General features: G+C 32.6%; 1 protein-coding gene across 16 annotated transcripts in view; it reads left to right on the top strand.

Moving 5' to 3' along the window:
- Positions 1-19,838, top strand: part of MEF2C (myocyte enhancer factor 2C) — a 211,104-nt gene that overhangs the window by 81,831 nt on the left and 109,435 nt on the right. For 12 of the 16 annotated variants that reach the window (XM_051993423.1, XM_051993334.1, XM_051993441.1 and 9 more), the window contains one exon: positions 5,538-5,734. In XM_051993423.1, coding sequence (XP_051849383.1) covers positions 5,681-5,734 — 54 coding nt within the window. In that variant the 5' untranslated portion in view covers positions 5,538-5,680. Of the gene's footprint in view, positions 1-2,027; positions 2,212-5,046; positions 5,145-5,537; positions 5,735-19,838 lie in introns of those variants that run through there. The other 4 variants (XM_051993368.1, XM_051993360.1, XM_051993376.1 and 1 more) reach the window with 4 other exon arrangements.

Raw genomic sequence — 19,838 nt, 5'->3', positions numbered from 1 at the left:
ATGAAAATTATGCTTCTGTGTACTAGTAACTAGTAACTACTATGAAAATTGTTTAAAATGTCATTAATAGTCATCAGAGAATAGAGTGAAAGAAATACATCCTTTAGTATCAAAAAGTTTTAAAATGCTTTCAGCACTTATTTTATAGTCAGCTACATATTAGCATGGCATGCGGTAATAAAATTTCAATATGACACTAAAATTTCATCATGTATACTTTAAAAATATTTGGAAATTAATTGGATGGTTCTTCTAGGGTGATGAAAAAGTCAGGTTTTTTTGTTATTAGAAATATAGAAAGGTAACTCCTGTAATCATATCTATCAAACTGAGCTGGAAGAGTAGTCATATTAAGAGAATGATAATATTTTGTGTCTTCACAGTGCTAATACCAGATAGCAGATAATATCAGAAATAGTGATCTTATCCTGAAGTGGAGTAAATTTTAGGATTATGGCTATAGTCACAAATATATTCAAAATTTTGTAGGCAAATGCCAAAAAGCATGATCATTTATTTATATCTAAGTTGTAATACAAAGTAATCAATACAAATCAGTACAAATCTTTGAGTAATCAATAGAAATTCTGCTTTCTCTTTGTACCTTCAATTCAACTGCACATATATTGTGTATTTTAAACTTATAGTAAAGTAGCCAAATTAATGCATTGAGGCTCCACTAACATGAGTAAAGTTTTCTACTTGAAATGACAATGAGTCATTTAAGTGTGTGAATCAGTCATACAAATAGTGCTGCAGCTGGTGAGCTCATGACCATTTTTTTTCACTTCGCAAATGTTTAGTTTGCCTTTCTTTGTATTTGTTAGTCTTGTTATGATGGTTTGTTGATAGCAGAGAGTTTTTGTAGTGTTTGTTGAGAATGTATGTCAATGAAAGCATTATTAGCTAACATGAGAAAAAGCAATTCAAATTTCTCATTTGCATATAGACATCATACATTTGAATGTCTTATCTTTATACATATGCTCTGTTTTAGTTAAAGTGCCTACATGATTTTGCAGCAAAATCTATGCTTTGCTAAGATAAATTTGGTAGAATTGAATTAATGTCTTCCCACATTTTTGATGTGACAGTCATAGTTTAATAGCAAAACATATACATGAAGGGTTTGTTTAATTTCTAAATCAAAGTTCTGTGGGCAGATGATTGAAATCTGAAGATGACTCAGATTCACTTGATATGTGGATTTCTTCCTACAGAAATGTTATAGTAGGCTGTACCATTTTCATGTTAGAAATATCATGGCAGAAATAAGAAAAATAAATGTAGTTTTTATATGCACCCAAATACTATCAATTACCTTTTTTTTTTACATCAAATTAATTCACAGATTTTGAGGGAGCTTTAATCTTATCTTTTAAAATATGTATTTTAAAACATACATATTATCAGTGAATATCATTAACCTTGGGAGGTTATGAAAGATTTTGTGGTTCTCCCATTTTTTACAAAAGAAAGTAGTTTAAAGTATTTGTAATAAATATTTCATGTTGTAGACATGATATGAACATATAAAATATGGTTTTTTTGGTGAAAATCTTGTTTGACAATGGCTAATTGTTATAATAAAAAGGAAATATATAACCATCCCAAAGTAAAAATACTTTTATTTCCCTGTATTTTCCATGTTATAATAGAGTCATTAAAGTTTCATTCAAGTGATACAGAATTGGATTTTTATTACAATTAAGTAACAGTTAAAACCTTCTTGGCTATTCCTTAATATCTTTTATCTGAAATGTTCAAAAGCCTTTCTTTGTGGGGGGTGTTGCAGCACAGCAGAATCGGACAGTTCTGTTCAGAGAAGGAAGTGGAGAGTTTTGGTTCCCATTTTACACTTCTGGAACAGTTTAGGGAAGGAAGCACCTTTACACCTTTTATTGTTCGTGGTTGCTGACATCATATCCTTCCCTGACCACTCTGTGCGTGTTTCCTGCTATTCTATCAAGATTCTTCTGTGTTGCAGGGAGGGATAAGGAGGGAGGGAGGGAGGGAAAGAGGAGGGGGGAAGGAGAAAGAGAGAGAAAGGAGAGAAAGAAAAAGAAAGCAGAGGAAGAGAATATAGGAAGGAGAGAAGAAGGAAAGACAGAGAGAAAAGGAGAGACAGAGAAAGAAGGAAGGCAGGAAGGAGAAAAACAGAAAGAGACAGAAACAGAGATCATGTGCTTGGGTATATACAAAAGAAAGGAGGTGGGTAAATAATCTGCAGTATCTGTCCACAACTTTTCTCTACTTGAGTTTCAAATCACTCTTCCTTCATCTATCTGCCTATGACAAATCATATAGTGAACAGAAGTCTGCAATAATGAAGTTCCTCTTTTTAGTAAGAAGTCTGATTTTATTTTTCTTATTTTGGGATATGAAAAAATAAATATGCTGCAGACTAGGAGTAATGATGGCAGAATTTTGTTATTTATTTATTGCTATTATTTCTAATTATATATAGCTATCTTATTATCCAAGAATGTCTTTTATATGAAAAATTATTTCGGCAAAGCTTCTCAAATTATTTTAAGCTTTTAACAAATTATTCAGTTTCTGAACTAATAGGAAATTCAATTGGAATTGGCTATTCTGATAGCCTTTATTTTCATTTTTTTTAATTTTGCAAATTGAAGGGACACTGTAGTCATCTGTCCTGTCCCTGTCCAATTTAATATGCTTGAAATAAGATCTTTACATTAATTTAAACATAAGACTTAGACTCAGAGAAGTAGTTGTGTAACTAAAACAGGTGGTAGGCAATTGTTGACCTTTTTAATTCATCACATTCTCACTGACAACCTTGGAATGTGGTGACCCATGAATCAGATGTTCTAAACCACACACTTCAAAACGGACACACATTGCTGGATCCAGAGAGCTATTCCTTATATCCTTTTTGCCACATTATCACTTATATACATGATTGCATTAAAGAAATTTCAAAATAAGTTTAAAGTAGATACTAGAAAGATAATACATGAGGAAACTATACTTACATTTTATGTTTCAGGAAACACACATTTTTATGGGGGAAAGATGAGTTTCATTTCTTGAAAGTTAAACTTATTTCTCCTAGAGCTACCTACAAATAATGTACAACATATCTTTGATGAGGAAAATATCTCAAATAATATTTTCATCTAGAAAAATATTTTGAAATATATATTTTAATAATAATGGTCCAATTTAAAAAAAAAAAGATCTCTTCTTCTGGGCTGTTTGGAAAATGTCTCCTGTTTAAAATATTGGTGTGAAACATATGGTCGATATGGGAGGGGCTCTTCATAACTTGAGTTCATCAAGAGCTGCCTGTGCTAGTCTTGGAAGACTTTCAGAGCCCTGATGCTTCTCTCCTCATTCAGTTTCAAAATCTTGATCTGTAAAGGAGCTCTCATTCTCACTAACCCTGTCACCACCACTCTAATCTGTCCACCCTGACCTTCCACCTTGAAGTGAAAAAGAGCTTAGACATGCGTAGGGCTGTAAGCCGATAGTGCCACTGGCTTCAGTTGAATGAAAGGAAGGGAAATTGTTTTATGTGCATTTGTTGTGGATTCGTGTGTTGGAAATCCTGTTAGTTTCTTTTGGTTCTTGCATGTGTTTGGGAAATACTATTCTAACTTGCTGTTTGTACTTAAGGTAAGACTATAGGAAACATAGGAAAGCAATGCAGTTGACTGATATTTAAGACTTTCTAAAAATAGATGGATATCAAATGTGTGATACAATTATGTTTTGCAGGTTTTTTATATTATAATGTATAGTTTAATATTTTTAACAGCAAATGTTGGAAGACATTGCTAACAATAACTATGTCAATATATGTAATTTGTATGTCACAAAAAGTTTTGAACTATTTCCAATTCCTAAAGAAACAGTTGTAGCAATAGTTTTTGCTTATCACATCATGGTCTTGATGTTACTCAACCTATATGTACTCTGAGCCAAAATCGGGCATGAATTTTCTACAAAGGCATTTAGCAAAAGGGAATAGATATTCTTAGTGTCTGAGCACTGTTTAATCCACTAGAACTAATTATATCATAATAGCTATTGCAATTAGCTGATCATAAAAAAAATTTTAGACGTTCATTCAAGGTGATAAAGTATTTAACAGTTAATGCAAAGAAATCAAAAGGTAACTGAATATCAGAATAAGTGTGTAACAGCTTTTCTGCTCCAATAATTTTGAATTGGAGCCAAATAATAGATTAAATAGCCAGGACATTGGCTTAATGTTACATAACATATTGTAGGAATTTATCAGCTTGGTTGTCAGAACAGCAAGTAAAAGTAAACAGGGAAATTCCAAGCCATGTGTAAAATAATTAAATATTCCATATGAAAATACATAGAATTAGGAAATGTATTGCTTCTACATAGAGAGTCTAGTATGAAAGGTTTCTTTTCTTTGTTTGCTTTTATATTTTGTGAAGCCTCGGTTTCTCAAATAAAAAACAAGAAAAAAAGCATTAAAATATAAAGGAACATGCAGACTCATAAGGTTCTATATTTCTTGAGTTTATTAAATTATTGATTATCTTTTCTTTAACTTCATTTTTTCTAAAGATTTAGTAAGTTTCTAAAAGTAATTTTTTATAAAGTTGTTGTTGACATGCACTTTTTTGGCCTCTTCAACCAGTAGGTTCATGATTTTGTTAACATGTGAATTAAATAAATGTGTCAGCATTTTTATTTATATCACTTTTATTATTGACTATTGTTTCCTTTTTTCAATTGATTTCATAAGTGATAGAAGATTTCTTCAATGTAAAACAAACATTGGTACTCAGGGAGGATTTTTTAAAAACATGTACAATAAATAATTGATACACATAAATATGTATTGCTGTAACATATTTTGGAAAGTCAAAGTATCATCATTGATATAACCCATGTTGTGTTTTCTGGATTTGCATAGAAATGTTATATGGGAGTTTTTGTTTGTATATGTGATTTTTTAAAAAATGAGATTAAAGTATTTAGATTTAAACTAGTTGACATTTCCATATATCAAATGCCACTTTAATAATGGTCCATCTTATTTGCATAACTAGGGACGTTATCACCTCTGCTGTCAAAACACAAGATTGTTTTCTCTTCAGAAATGAATTAGCTGGCCTACTTAGCATACTCAGGTATAGAAAGGTTCATTAACTCTCTGATTTAGGTACTTTGTCATGTTATAATAGTGAATAATAAAAAAGAGACACCTAATTCCATAAAAAAACATTAAGAAACACTTTGGAAGAGATATTATTGAAATATCAGGTTTTAAAGCATAGTTTTCATAATTTTAATAACTTATTAAATTAATTATGAGATAATTTTAATTATAAAAACAAACGGTTCATAGTTAATATGCCTTTACATATGATATACGATACAACTTTAATACTTGTTTTAATTTATTTGTACAATTCCAAAATTATCTCATTGATAAAAATAAGACACAACTTTATGAAGCTAGTTTGCTTTTTATTTTATTTTATGGTAATGGTTTTTTGTGTGTGTGTGTGTTTTATATTTAGCAGGAACGAATGCAGGGATCTGTGAACTGAGTAGTGCAAGTGCTGAAGAAGGAGGTTTGTTTGGAGGAAACGGGAAAGAGAAAGAAAAGAGAAGGAAAAAATACATAATTTTAGGAACGAGAGAGAGAAGAAAAACGGGGACTATGGGGAGAAAAAAGATTCAGATCACGAGGATTATGGATGAACGTAACAGACAGGTAAGTAATTTGAAATTTTATTTGCATTATTGCTTCTATTGGATTATTTGCTTTTTCCTCAAGAGTTTTCAAAGTGTTGAGAATATTTTGAACTTAAATTGCTGGGTCCATAAACATAACATAAGAAAAATGCTCACATATTAAGTGGAGTCATATTTACAATGTGTTATATTTTTTGTTATAAAGCTATATTCATTCTATTCACTAGAAAGTTGACTCGAGACTAGATTCAAGAATAACATCTTAGGATTTCACTTCTTAATAAAAATGTATGTTTTGGTAACTTAAACTATACAGAGAAAAAATATGCACATACACACCAGTTAAATTAATTAAGAATGTATAAAAAGAAGAAAGTTCTAAGTACTCAGTAATTGTATCTATATGACTAAGGATAACCTATTCTGACTGCTCTCTGCATCCAAACAGAGTACTTAAAGACTTCAGTGATGATGTTTTTGTAATATGAAATCTAAATGTGCTTCAATTTTCAAGTCAATAATATGTTTAGTAAGTCAGGAATGTGAGGGATATAAAATTGTGTTGTGTATAATCCCAGACTTCAGTGAGTTAACAAAATAAGAAGGGAGATAAGATTTAACTGTATAGCAGTTAAATTTTCTAAGAATGGGTAAGGATAAATGTAGTACTCTCTTAAACTTTCCAGTACTAAATAGGAGAGAATCATTCTTGAGAATGAGGCCCATGCGGGTACTATGCCATAGAGTCAGCTTTGTGTAGTGTCAAGAATACTGGATCTAGACTTAGTAGGTCTATCTATGTTTAGGCCCTGTTGCTTCCTGTGGGACATTGACCAAGTCACCTAAGTTTTCTGGACCTCAGTTTCCTCATTTGCAAAATAATTTTGATGGATGATAATTCCTTATGTTTCTTCTGGTTCTAAATCCATTCTCCTATTATCTCAATTTTGTCTAAGCACTGGAACTCTCAGAGGAATCATGGATTGTGGATGGAGTAGGGTAGATCTGCTGTAGCAAAGCTATAATTTCAATAAGGAAAGCTGATAGTATATTGTTTACTTTTTAATGTCTCTGCATTCTCCAATTCTCCCTTTTCCTCAGGCAAAAACAATATATCTCCCTTGTAGATATGGGATGCACAAGGAAAGACATGGTATAGAGTACTTTTCTCAGGCCTAGAACTAAATATGTCTATAATAACTACTTTATGTGATAGATAAAGCACCACTCCTAGAGAGAGGAAAACCTGAGTTCAAATCCAGCATTAGACACTTGACACAAGCTATGTGACTCTGGACAAGTTACTTAACCTCAATTGCCTTGCAAAAAATTAATTAAAATTAAAGAAAACTCAACGGGGCAGCTAGACAGTATAGTGGATAGAGCATCAGCCCTGAAGTCCAGAGAACCTGAATTTAAAACTGTACTGAGATACTTGACATTTCTTAACTGTGGAATCCTGGACAAGTCATTTAACCCTGACAACCATGACCAAAAAAATTATAATGATAATTAAAAATATATTTATCTTTGTCATTTTTTAAAATTTTTCAGTTTTCAAACTTGTTTCACTACATTGTTCATGCTTTAGTATATGTACAACTTAAGCTATTTGTGGCACAAAATTAAGTTTAAAAGATAAATGTTGTTATGGTTTATGATAGATATATTCTATCTATAATATATCTATTTAGCTAAAATATATAGAATATATTTTCCCTACAAGTTGTTATTGCTATTGATTATTCCAGAAAATAACAATTCCATCTATCATGTTTGTTTTAATTAATTATTTGGAATCAAAATTGAAACTGAAATATTGATCAGCATTTATCAGTAACCCTTTGGACTCTGCACATTTCACTGAGATCTTATACTTTGTTTAAATTGTTCTGAATTAATTTTATAAAAATAGGAACTGTCCCTTTGATTTTACTGGCATAAGGAATTCCCAGATGAAGAAACCTTATCCAGCAATACAGATTGGGAACCTCTGTGACACTTAAAGTCTAACAGAGTCTCTAGGGTCACAGAGTCATTGTATGTCAGAGGCAAGATTTGAATCCATGCCTGATTGACTTTCTATCCACTATGCCAAGCAATCACTAATAATGAGAGGTAATTTTTAGAATAATAAAATTAACTTTAAAAATTCCATTTAATAGAGAAGACAAATCTCATGGATAGTTAAACCTCTGACATTCATGACCTTTAAATAGGTCTTATAAAGAAAGCACTATAATATTCAAACAGGGATGCAAAAATTTCAGTACTATTATTTGGATGATCTAGTCACTGAAACATCTTTCCTGGATTAAATATAGTTGCAACCATAGATGCTTATGTCATTTTTAGCCATAATATTGAAAATTAGTAATGTAAAAATGCACTTAAATTCTGTGTCAGGCTTTTGTGGGGAAAATGATATGTGTTTTGTATTGTTTTTAGAAGCTAACTAATACCTATAGAACATATTCTTAAGAACATTTTTCCTGCTTGCTTTTCAGGTAAGGACAATAGACTTAAATTTGATATTAATAAATTAAATCAGTAAGAGAACAGAATAATATCAGCCCTCCTATAATGTGTGTTCTAGTGAAGAGGCTAATCTTTTCTTTAATAGAGAAACTTTCTTATACATTGATATCTTATATATCTTATACCTAATATTTGGTTGTCAACTTTTCTTCCATGGAAATGATCATGAGCTACTTGAAAAAGGCTAAAAGGATAAGACTCATAAGATCTCATTAAAATACAAGGCAACTACTGCTATGCATAATGTCATGTCATGAAGTATTCTTAACCTTTGTCTCCTTTAAACTATGTGTTAATACATTGTAAGGTAAAGGAAGGTATTATTAATATTGTCATTTCTTTCAAATCTTCCTCTTCCCAATGAGCTCTACAATGGATTGTCCCAATGGAAGCTTAACTGCCATGTTTTCTTAAAAGCGATATTAGGAATACTCAGAAAATGAAGGAGTTTCTCTGGATATAGATGTATAAAAGTGTTTTCTTAACCAGTATTAAGAAATATAGACATAAAAGGACACAAAATTTTGAGGCAAAATTTGAAGTTACATAAAAAAATAGCTGTTTTAGAATGCAGTACAATTAAATATTTTAAAATATACATTACCAGATACAGTTTAACAGTAGAGATACTATATAGCTAAAAGTCGAAAACATTTCATAAATCTCCTTTAGTAAAATAAATATTTTATGTACTATAAATAACATAGGAAATTTAGCTAAAAGTGTCCGTTATTAACTATTTTTATTAATTTCTAATCTGAATAAAATTATTTTCTTCAGCTTATACTTTAACAGGTATACTTTAAAATATCTAACATAACTTGGTACATAAAGCAGGTAGTGGTCTAATAGAAAGGCTGAGGCTGCTATCAGGAAGATTCAACTTCCCCAGTTCCAATCTGAATTCAGATACTTACAGCTATGTGACCCTGGGCAAGTCACTTTATTCTGTTTGTTCAGTTTCCTCATTTATAAAATGAGCTGGAACAGGAAATGGCAAATAACTCCAGAATCTTTGCCAAGAAAATCCCAAATAGTGTTATAAAGAATCAGAGGCAGCTAGTTGGTGTAGTGAATAGAACACCAGCCCTGAAGTCAGGAGGACCTGAGTTCAAATCAAGACACAACACTTCCTGGCTATGTGATCCTGGGCAGGTCACTTACTCCCAATTGCCTCAGCAAAAACACACGCACATACACACACACAAAAAGAATCAGTCACAACTTAAAAATAACTGGACAACAAAGTATGGTACAGTGGAAAGAATATAACCCTATAGTTAGAAGAACAGAGTTCAAATCCTTCCTTTATTTTGGATTTCCTGTGTGACAAGTCATTTGAGCCCTCTGGGGCATCAGTTTTCTGAGCCCTGTACTTCATTAGCCTTAATAGGCTAAAGCCTATTGAGTTCAAGAGAGTGAATGGACTAATGGAAGGAAGAGCTCTAAGGACTTATTAGGAAATTTAGGAATAGGCAGAAGGGTAGAGAAATGATAATAGAATCAAAGAATGTTGGTTGCACTGGAAGTTTGTGGATAATGGTGGAAAGATTATGTAGAATTATTATAGGGAAGCAGATGGGGAAGCAGATGGTCTGTTGGATGAGTGGGAAGGGGTATCTTTCCACAAGACTTTTGGGCCCTGACTTTAAACTTACTGTAATGAATAGAACATTTTGCACACACGTACAAACTTATCAAAAGCTTACCAACTATGTACTCAAAAGGATTCCAATTCAGAGATGTAACTGGGAATTTTTATACTTGGGGCAAGCAGAACTAAAAGTACCCTCAGTTTCTGGAATCTGGGGAAGAAGATGTTGATAACATTGTTCCCCACTCCCACCTTATGGAACAGATACAGATTCCAAGATGCTATGAGGCTATTGATGTGAAGGGAAACTGACCATCCTGCCTCCCAAGAAATGCTAAATTAATTATTTCTTTAAAACGAGGTGCTAAATTCAGTTATTTCTTCACACTTGTCATTCAAATAACCCAGATGGGTTGGAAGAGTTAGTGAGGTTTAAGAGAAGAAATGATTACTCTTTTTTTGTTTGTTTGTTTGTTTGTTTTTTAATACTTTTTATTGATAGAACTCATGCCAGGGTAATTTTTTACAACATTATCCCTTGCATTCACTTCTCTTCCGATTTTTCCCCTCCCTTCCTCCACCCCCTCCCCGTGATTACTCTTATTGCAGAGAGACAGAAGCTTTTGAAGAGAGACAGGACTGAAATAGGATTTGAGATGTTTTACACACACACACACACACACACACACACACACACACACTCATACACACCTATAATAATGTACTATATCAGAATTGGAAGGAACCTTAAGAATCAATTATTGATTTTACAGAAGAGGAAAAGGAAGCTCAAGGGAAAGGAAGTCATTTTCAAATTTTTGGAGAAAGGCATCTTTAACTCAGTCAGTTTGTAGCTAGGCTGAAAGAGAATGAAATGAAGCACAGATTTCATAGTTTGAGACTAGTAGAGCTGAACTTTGTCCAACACTTTTATTTGATATGGAAGGAAACAGAGACCCATAGTTAATTTCAGAACAGTGACTAGGGGCAGCCCGGTGATGCAGTGGATAGAGCACCAGCCCTGAAGTCAGGAGGATCTGAGTCCAAATCTAACCTCAAACACTTAACTCTTCCTAGCTGTGTGACCCTGGACAAGTCACTTAACTTCAATAGCCTCAGGGAGGAAAAAAGTATATTGATTAGGATGCAGTTCTCTTGACACCCAATTCATCATTTTCAACCAATTCACTGAAATTTTTTGTTTCCTTTGAAGATATGGTCTTTGATTTAGATTTGATTTGTGAGTGAGTCTTCATGATCCCATTTGGGATCTTGGCAAAGACACTGGAATGGTTTGTCATTTTACAGATGAGGAAACTGAGGCAAGCAGGATAAAATGACTTGTCCAGGGTCACACAATTAATACATATCTGAGGCCAGATTTGAAGATAAATCTTCCTAACTCCAAGCTCAACCCCCCCAAGCTTTACCTACTATTCCACGTTAGCTGTTGGTCTAGATCTATTTATTGCCATAACAGAACCAGTAACGAAGACAGTGATTGCTTTTAGATTCGTCAAGGTATACTTTGCTTTCAAGCGGCATCAAACTCTTCTTCTCTCCCCTCTCCATTAATATTTAAGGAATTTGAAAGATAAAAACTTGGAAAGGAAAAAGAGTCTTGGAGATGGGGAATTTAAGGGATGACTCCCCCGCATAATTGTCCAGCCTTAATTTTCTACAGCTAACTATCTCCTCTATTCTGGCAGGCTATGCTGAGAAGGGGAAGAGAACTGAAATTTTTTGTTTCCTTTGAAGATATGGTCTTTGATTTAGATTTGATTTGTGAGTGAGTCTTCATGATCCCATTTGGGATCTTGGCAAAGACACTGGAATGGTTTGTCATTTTACAGATGAGGAAACTGAGGCAAGCAGGATAAATATTCATCATATTCCCAGGGAACCCTCCACCTAACAGAGTATAGGATCCCTGTAGTGCCACTTTTTACCTCCTTACAGGGCAATCTATGCTTGAAACCTAGGTTTCCTCCCAGATCCTTTGGGTTTTATAAAAGTTTGAGATGCCAGAGAAGGGGAAAATATAGGTCAAATTCATAGCCTTTCTTTATGCCATAAACTCTTATTATGATGAATGAACTCCTTGGAAAAACTGTTCTTAAATAAAATGTAGAATTTTACAAAAAAAAAAATGTTGAAAGTTATCAAAATACTTTCCCAAAAAGTTCACAAACATTAGGTCAACACCCTTCCAAAGAAAAGTCAAAAGACCCTGAAACAGAGAGATGCAGGGAAAACATCAGAAGTATCCTCTTCCTTTTTTCTGCCTTGTATCGGAGCTGTGGAGGCCCCTTTTCCATTATCTGAGAACAGATGGATGGCTAGTCCTTCAGTGTTTAGGTGAGAGGGTATACTATAAGACCAGCTGCTGTTTGAGTTACTAAAGGGACTGGCTTTCTGGAGAAGGGAAGAGGAAATGGTCAATCAGAGAGGGGCTCCTTATCCTAGCCCCAACCCTACGTACAAGTTGGATTTTACCAGGTCCAGTTTTAGGTGGATGAAAGAATCTATCCAATCCTTAATCTCTCAGTGAAATCCTATTCTCTATCTCTATTTAAATCCCTCTTTTGCGTATTCTACCAAGCCAAAACTGCATTTTACTACTAGGTTCTGCCTCTTCCTCCTCCTTAGAGGAGCACAATTGCTATCACCTCTCCTTTAAATCTCCTGTCCCAAGGTAGATTTCATCCCTCCTTGGATAATTTCCAGCCCTGGGTTAAAACCCCTATCAATCTGCCCTAGTTACCACTAACATTTCAATAACAAATAGCAAAAATCATCTTTTTTCAATCTTTAACTAAAAAAAAAAAAAGTTAAGTCAAGGCAGCCTCAGTCTTTCTGGCTGGCTTTATGATTTTATTGTTCAAATTATATGGAATACCTGACTTTTAAATTAATTTCTTTCTGAGAAAGCATGCATTTCACTTAGTTGTCACATCTGTCATTGTTTTAAATTTTTTGTTTTTTTTTTTAAATAAGAGATTGTTTTGAAACAACTGATAGCTTTTTCCCTTAAATTTAAACTAGTTTATATGACTAGTTTGAAAAATTAATTTGATCACATGTACATGAGAAATATTTGATGAAATGGAAAGTTAATGACCAGAAAGAAAAGTCAAGAAAGGCATTTTTATGGATAGTTATTATTTTTTTAAACTTAATTCTTAGAAGCGGGTTAACTAATTGTATATCTTTGGTTAAGTCTTTTTGTGATTCAGGCTAACTCTCTTAGATTTATCTATCAACTGACAAGTTGTGGTCTACTTAAGTACATGAAAAAGCATTGGCAAAAATATACAGATTTTACAGTTATTAAAAGGCAACTTTCCATTTCAGAGAGGAACATGTGAGTCAATGAGGCCTGGACATTGGTTTCTTCACAGTGAAATCAGAAGAGTCTAGATAGACCAAAACTGTTTGAACTGGTTTGAACTGTATAGCAACAAGCAGATAGGCTTCTAAATCTATCACTGTTATCTAGTGAAGAAAATTAAAATGATGTCTCGGTGAATTTAGCCTTGCTTTTATGGAAAGAGTCCATTGGGGTTAACTGTTATCAAGAAGGGAAAAAAATAATAAGACATTTGCAGACTGTTAAGACGTGGGCAAAACCTTTAGCCTAATAATAGAATTGCTGTTAAGTCCATCGAATAGAATATTTAAGAATAGTTTTTTTTTCTTCTTTCTCTATTTTTTCTCCTTTACACTCTTCATTGAAGACTCAGTATATAATTGAAAAGCAATAGGAAGAAATTGCAAAGTCCAGACAGATAAGTATGGATATAGCCCCTTAGCATTTTTATGTACTGATAATAATTAAATTAATTTTCAAACTAATAATTTCAATGGTTTCCTAAATAAGTAAAAATATGTTTAAACATCTTTTTTAAATTCAAATAAAATGCATATTTCAGGATGAAGAGGTAAACATTACTATTTGAAATAGCATAAATTACTAATTTTTTTTAAGTTGTCTTCTATATTTATAGTCAAAGGTCAAATCATGGTCAACAAAAATTAGCTGAATGTTTCATATTTCCATGTTTCCTGATTCTAGTTTTTACATTTTTAGCTTTTTCTTATCACACTGAACATTTTTAAATATTTCATATTTTAAATGAAATGTAATCTTCATTAAAAATAAAATATTAAATTGTTATGCATGAAAAGGATAGCTATGGTATTAGGTTATAAATTCACATCTTAATCAGATTTCATAAAAAACTGATACTAATATTTCAACTTTTCAGTAGATTAAGTACTTTTATGATATGAATTACTGAAAGATTTTACGTGTTTTTATAGAATCATAATAAGCTCATATTTCACAAAGCAATATATAAAAATATATTCCAATTGCCAAAGTCCAAATTGAATGCTCATTCTACAAACTTCCATACTTCTCAGTAAATTATTGAAGGTCCTGGCATGCAGTAGTCCATGGGGCAATGAAGAATCAAACACAACTGAATAAGTGAATGATAATAATGAAAAGAATGCTGAATTTGGAACCATAGGGCCTGATTTCAAATTGTGCCTTCACCATTTACTTCCTGTCTGACCCCTGATTAGTCACTAAATCTCTCAACCTCAATTTCCTCATCTATTAAATGGGAGAATTGGGTTAAATATTCTTTAAAGTCTCTTCTGAGTCTAGACCTGTGATTCTAAATTGAACCACCCTATGTTCATCTATACAGTAGTAGCCTTAGAACCTTACTTAGCTACGTGGCTTGAGGAACATTTTTAAACCCTTTCAATTCTTCTTATTCTCCTTATAGATTTTGATCAAAAAATTTCTTTTCAATTGTAATATTCTTTAAGTACTTAAAAATGGCAAGGAGAGGTTTCATGGCATAGTAAATCTCTCTTCTCTGAAAATCTTCAAGCAGAGACTAGATTGCAACTCATCAGAAGCATTGTAAATGGAATTCATCCTTGTCATGGAGGTTCAATTTAATTCAGTTTGACAAGAATTTTGTTAACCAAATATCATGCTCAAGGCACTGTATTAGATGCTGAGGCTACAAGATAAAAAAAAAAAAATTCTCTTGCCCTCAAGGAGTCTCCAATAGCTCCCTATATAAACTCTCCTATTTAGATTATAAAACCCTACACAACTTTTTCCTAATTTCTCTTTCCAACTTTATTGTTCAGTGCTACCCACACCCCTACCCTGTTATTGTTCGATCATTTCAATTGTGTCCAACTCTCTGACTCATTTGGGGTTCTTCACAAAGATACTGAAGTGGTTGACATTTTCTTCTCCAACTCATTTTACAGTTGATGAAACTGAAGTCTAAGATTAGGGAGGAAACACCATATGTTGTTTTTCAACAGTGACTTGTCCAAGGTCATACATTTAGTAAGTATCTGAGGTCAAATTTGAATTCATAAAGATGAGTCTTTCTAATTTCAATCCAGTGTTCTACTCTATACTGTCTAACTGCCCTGCCCCTCTACCATTCTGCAAAACTAGACTTCTTTCTTTCTCACACACAGTATCTCATCTCATGTATTTCTGTCTTTGCACTGGCTTACCTCTACCTCCCTGAATCTCTCACTTTCTTTAAGACTAAACTTTGATATTGCCTTCTATATTAAACTTTTCTTAATGCCTCTTTTGAGTGCCTTCCCTTCCAAACTGTATAACTACTGTCTAACTACTTTAGATTTATTTGCATTTATGGTTATATTCTCTTTACATGCAATTATTACCTTCCCCAGTAGATATAATTTTTTTGTGAGTGGGGATTACTTCATTCATTTGTATACCTGGAGCAAGGCTTAAAAAGACTTGTTGGTGGCTTCTGAGGTTTCTTCCAACATTCTAATTCTATGATTGGATGATCCAGAGTTCAAAATAAAAATAGGTGTTGAACTATTTCATCCTTGAGAATAGTTTTGTTTTTTCCTTCAAGACTTAAAATAATAAATTTAAAACAAGAAAAATCCACAAAATTTATAAAAATCAATCATCTTATTTTATAAATGCAGAAACCAAGACCCACAGAGGTTAATAATTTGCTCAATTACACAGATAGTAAATAGCCACCAACACAAAGATAGTGAGTAGCAGAACAAGAATTTAAATGCAGGTTCCTTGACTAAATCTATTTCTATTTTCCACTACAGCAAGCTGTCTACTTTAGTATATAATTTACCAGCTTCCAAGAAAGCTCTTTTCTATTTTTTTCATTAAGCACCAATGTTTTAAAAGTAATTTATAATAGTGTAATATGATTTGCCATTGAAATTCATCTCATACTATTATAAAAGGTACCTTATATTCTTTGGAAAAATCTATTTTTCCAACTACCATAGCTACAGTTCAAGAATAAATATGGATCTTTTTAAATGTGCATTTATATCATATTGAATTTTATTTGCATGCTATATTGCAGTCTGTATTTCTGTATTACTTTTGCCCCTTAATAATAATAATAATAATAATCATATTGACTATATATTTGCAAGGGATGGCTCTTAATTTGAAATAACAATCTGACTCAAGAAATCAGAGTAGTAGACATTTCAACAAATACCACTGTGTTTGGAAACTAGAGCCAGAGACAGCTCTCTCTGCCTTCTGCTTGCAAGGATTGATTTGGAAGGCCCTGAGGGAGAAAAAAAAAAAAAAGCTGTAGTTAGGAGGTAGAGCTTAAGCTATTGTGGAAAGGAAGAAGTTACATTCTTCCTGTTATGACAGGAAATGCAGACAAATGTGCTTCCTGACCATTTGCTCAGCAGGGAATGAAGCATTCTCTGACCTTTACCTTAGGTACATTTTGACTTGGTTGAGCTAGTAAACATGTTTTTTATGCTCCTCCTCCCCCAAAAAATATTAATCCACTCTCTTTTAATATTCTTAAGTAATTCTTTCTATATGCAGTTATATATTTGACTCATTGAGTGATATGTATTTACATTTTGTCCTTTATCAAGAACAAAGAAACTAATATTTTAAAGATTTTTATAAAGGTTATGTGACATAATCTGCTTTTTTTTAAAGCACTAAGCATAGTAAGTAACATTTTTTAGAATGCACAGTGCTCAGGATGAGTGGGAATAGGATAATGTGGATACTAATAAATTTAATAATTTGTAGGTTATTTCACCCATTAACCAGAACATCTGTAAAATATTCCAATTCTCTTATAAAGACAAATGTCATACCAAAGATCAGTAGAAACATTAAAAAAATTCAGAACTTGGGTCAACTTGAATAAAAATTCAATTTATTCGTTGCACAATTTCATTTATTCACCACCTACTCTATAATTAATATGGTAACATATTTAAAATATGATAAAAAAAACAAACTTTTTTCCACTATAAATCTAAATAAGTTTTTTAAGCCTTTAGTTTTATACTGTTTATCATGTTCATGGTTTTAAAATATCCTATTTGAAAGTGCTGCTCTTTAGAGTTACTATGACATTCTAGCAAATCATGGCTCAATATGCTTGAGGCTATGAAGGACAATAGTCCTATTGGTAACATAACACACTGCTGTCTCATCCTTGTAAATTATGCTGGAGGGTTACAAGCACATGGTAGCAGTCTGCTTAAAGAGTCCCTTAATGCTCTTTAATGAGCCTTTCATTTAACATGGCAGGCCTAGGCGTTGCATAAAGGAGGGCTTGTCTGAAATACCAGTCTGCAAGGGTACTACTTCCTTACACCATGTGTAATCATGAAGGCTTGAGTTAGCAAGCCTTTTAATGGCACACTGAATTAAACAAAATAAAAGCAAAGAGGTGCTTGAAAATAGCTGCACCAAAAAACCACATTATGTTCTACCAAAATATGAGAGGGAAAAAATTCACATTTAACCTAGGACTTCCTATTTGACAATTAGAGATTATCATGCCAAATGTCAAATTCTATCCCTTTATACCTATGTAGTATATTTTAAAAGATGAAGAAAAATCATCTTTATTATTACATCAAATTCTTGGTTTTCTTAATGTGACAATGGGCTGTTTCTTAGGGGGTGGACGTACACACATACATGTGTACACACACGTACACACACAACATACACACACACACACATTTTCTGAGGCTGTCTTTTCATCTATCACATGAAGGACTGATCTAGATATATCTTATGACCCTTTTCTCTCTAGAGTTTATAGATTAATGATTGCAACTGATTTCAAAATATTTTCAAATGTATTTGAGATGTCATCTGAAATTAGGACTAGATTATTCTTGATTAAAATGAGGTAGCTATTATTTCCAAAAGATTATTCTCTTACATCTGCATTTATTCAGTCTATGAACCTCTCCCAACACTCACATGGATGGCAATAGAGTTCTCCTAAGGTGAACTTGCTAATTGGGCAAAGTGGGAATGACTTGAAGTGCCCTCTCATTACCCTTTAGGAAATGATAAAGAACTTATCTTTGTTTATACAACAGAATTTATTTTGCATTTATTTGCATTGCTTGTGTTTAATTCACATACTTACTTTTTATTCATTCAAGGTTATGAGCAATCTTGTATTTTCTACCAACTAAAATATTTTTTATTTTGTTCAATTTAAACAAACATCCATAAATATAGGACTAATGTGTGCCCACTGGTACATGCATGTGGTTCCCATTGGCTTCTTTGGGAACCTTCTGAGCATCTGAGGGCAATGTCTGCTGTTGAATCCACATAAAATTGGCTTTGGTTTGTGGTTGGAACCTAGAAACCATCTTGCTCCCAATTTTAATATTTTTTCTTAGCATAAAAAGCAAGTCTTGCATTCATTGATGAATATTTTATTTAATTCTATTTCAGCAGTCATAAGCATCCCTAAATATTAGTGTCTATAAAAATATAGTACAGATTAATATATTGATTGTGTAAATATATATAACAGATGTTCAGTAAAATAAATGAAGAATGTATTATGTTACTATGTTTTCAACCACAATACACTTAATAGAGAGAGACAACATAAATAGAAAGACTAGTGAATTTTGAAAAATATATTCTATTCCTAGCTGTCTAGTGACTCATTATGTGACCTTGGAAAAAGAATTTCACATCTTTATTTCCAGCTCATCATCTGTGAAGTGGGAATGATAAACTGTGCCTATCAATTACCTCAAGGTGATAGTGTCAAGTTTTGTGAGATAATATATTGGAAAGACTTTGAAATTCCTAGAATAATATCCCTGTGCAAAGTCAAAGTTATCAACAAAAAAGTAATGTTGTGATAATTATTATATGCTCCATTTCTAATACCAAAACCATACAAAAATGGACAATTTCAATTTTTCTTACGTTCCCCATTGCAGCTGATGAACAGTTATGTTAAAAATTACAGTTAAAAAAATGAACACGTTGCTTTTCCCTCTCATTGGGAAAAAAGCTTTCAAATTATACAACCTAAACATGCTGTGTAAGAAATTTCTATTTATTGCTTCATTCTTGAGTCCAGAGAATGTATAATTAATCAGGCATATTTACTCTAGATAGCTCAAATTTGCCTATTTGCTATTTTAATGTCCTTTTCCTGCCATGCTTTGTCACAACTGTGTAGTCTTGATCACATTATACTTCAAAAGATCTGCAATTTCACTGAGTGCTTACTTCCTTCATTGACACAAATCACAACTGCACTCTACTTTATTAGTTCTTCTGCATGAGTTGTTATAGGACAGCTAGGTGGCACAGTAAATATAGTGTCAGGCTTTGAAGCAGGAAGACTTATCTCAGCATATGTAGTCCCTGGGCAAGTCACTTAACCCTGTTTGCTTCAGTTTCCTCATCTGTGAAGTTGGTTAGAGAAGGAAATGGCAAATCACTGTTGTACCTTTATCAAGAAAATCCTAAATAGGGCCGTGAAATGTCAAATACAACTAAAATGATTGAATAATAAGTTGTTATATTTTTTAAGTCATCACCTGATAGATAACCTTTAAATGATGAGTCTTTCTGGATTTAGGTGGACTAGTTCTCCAATGATAGACA

This window comes from Antechinus flavipes, chromosome 1, assembly GCF_016432865.1.
Source record: "Antechinus flavipes isolate AdamAnt ecotype Samford, QLD, Australia chromosome 1, AdamAnt_v2, whole genome shotgun sequence".
NCBI classification, from domain to species: Eukaryota; Metazoa; Chordata; class Mammalia; order Dasyuromorphia; family Dasyuridae; genus Antechinus; species Antechinus flavipes.
This window is presented reverse-complemented; position numbering and strand designations above follow the sequence as displayed.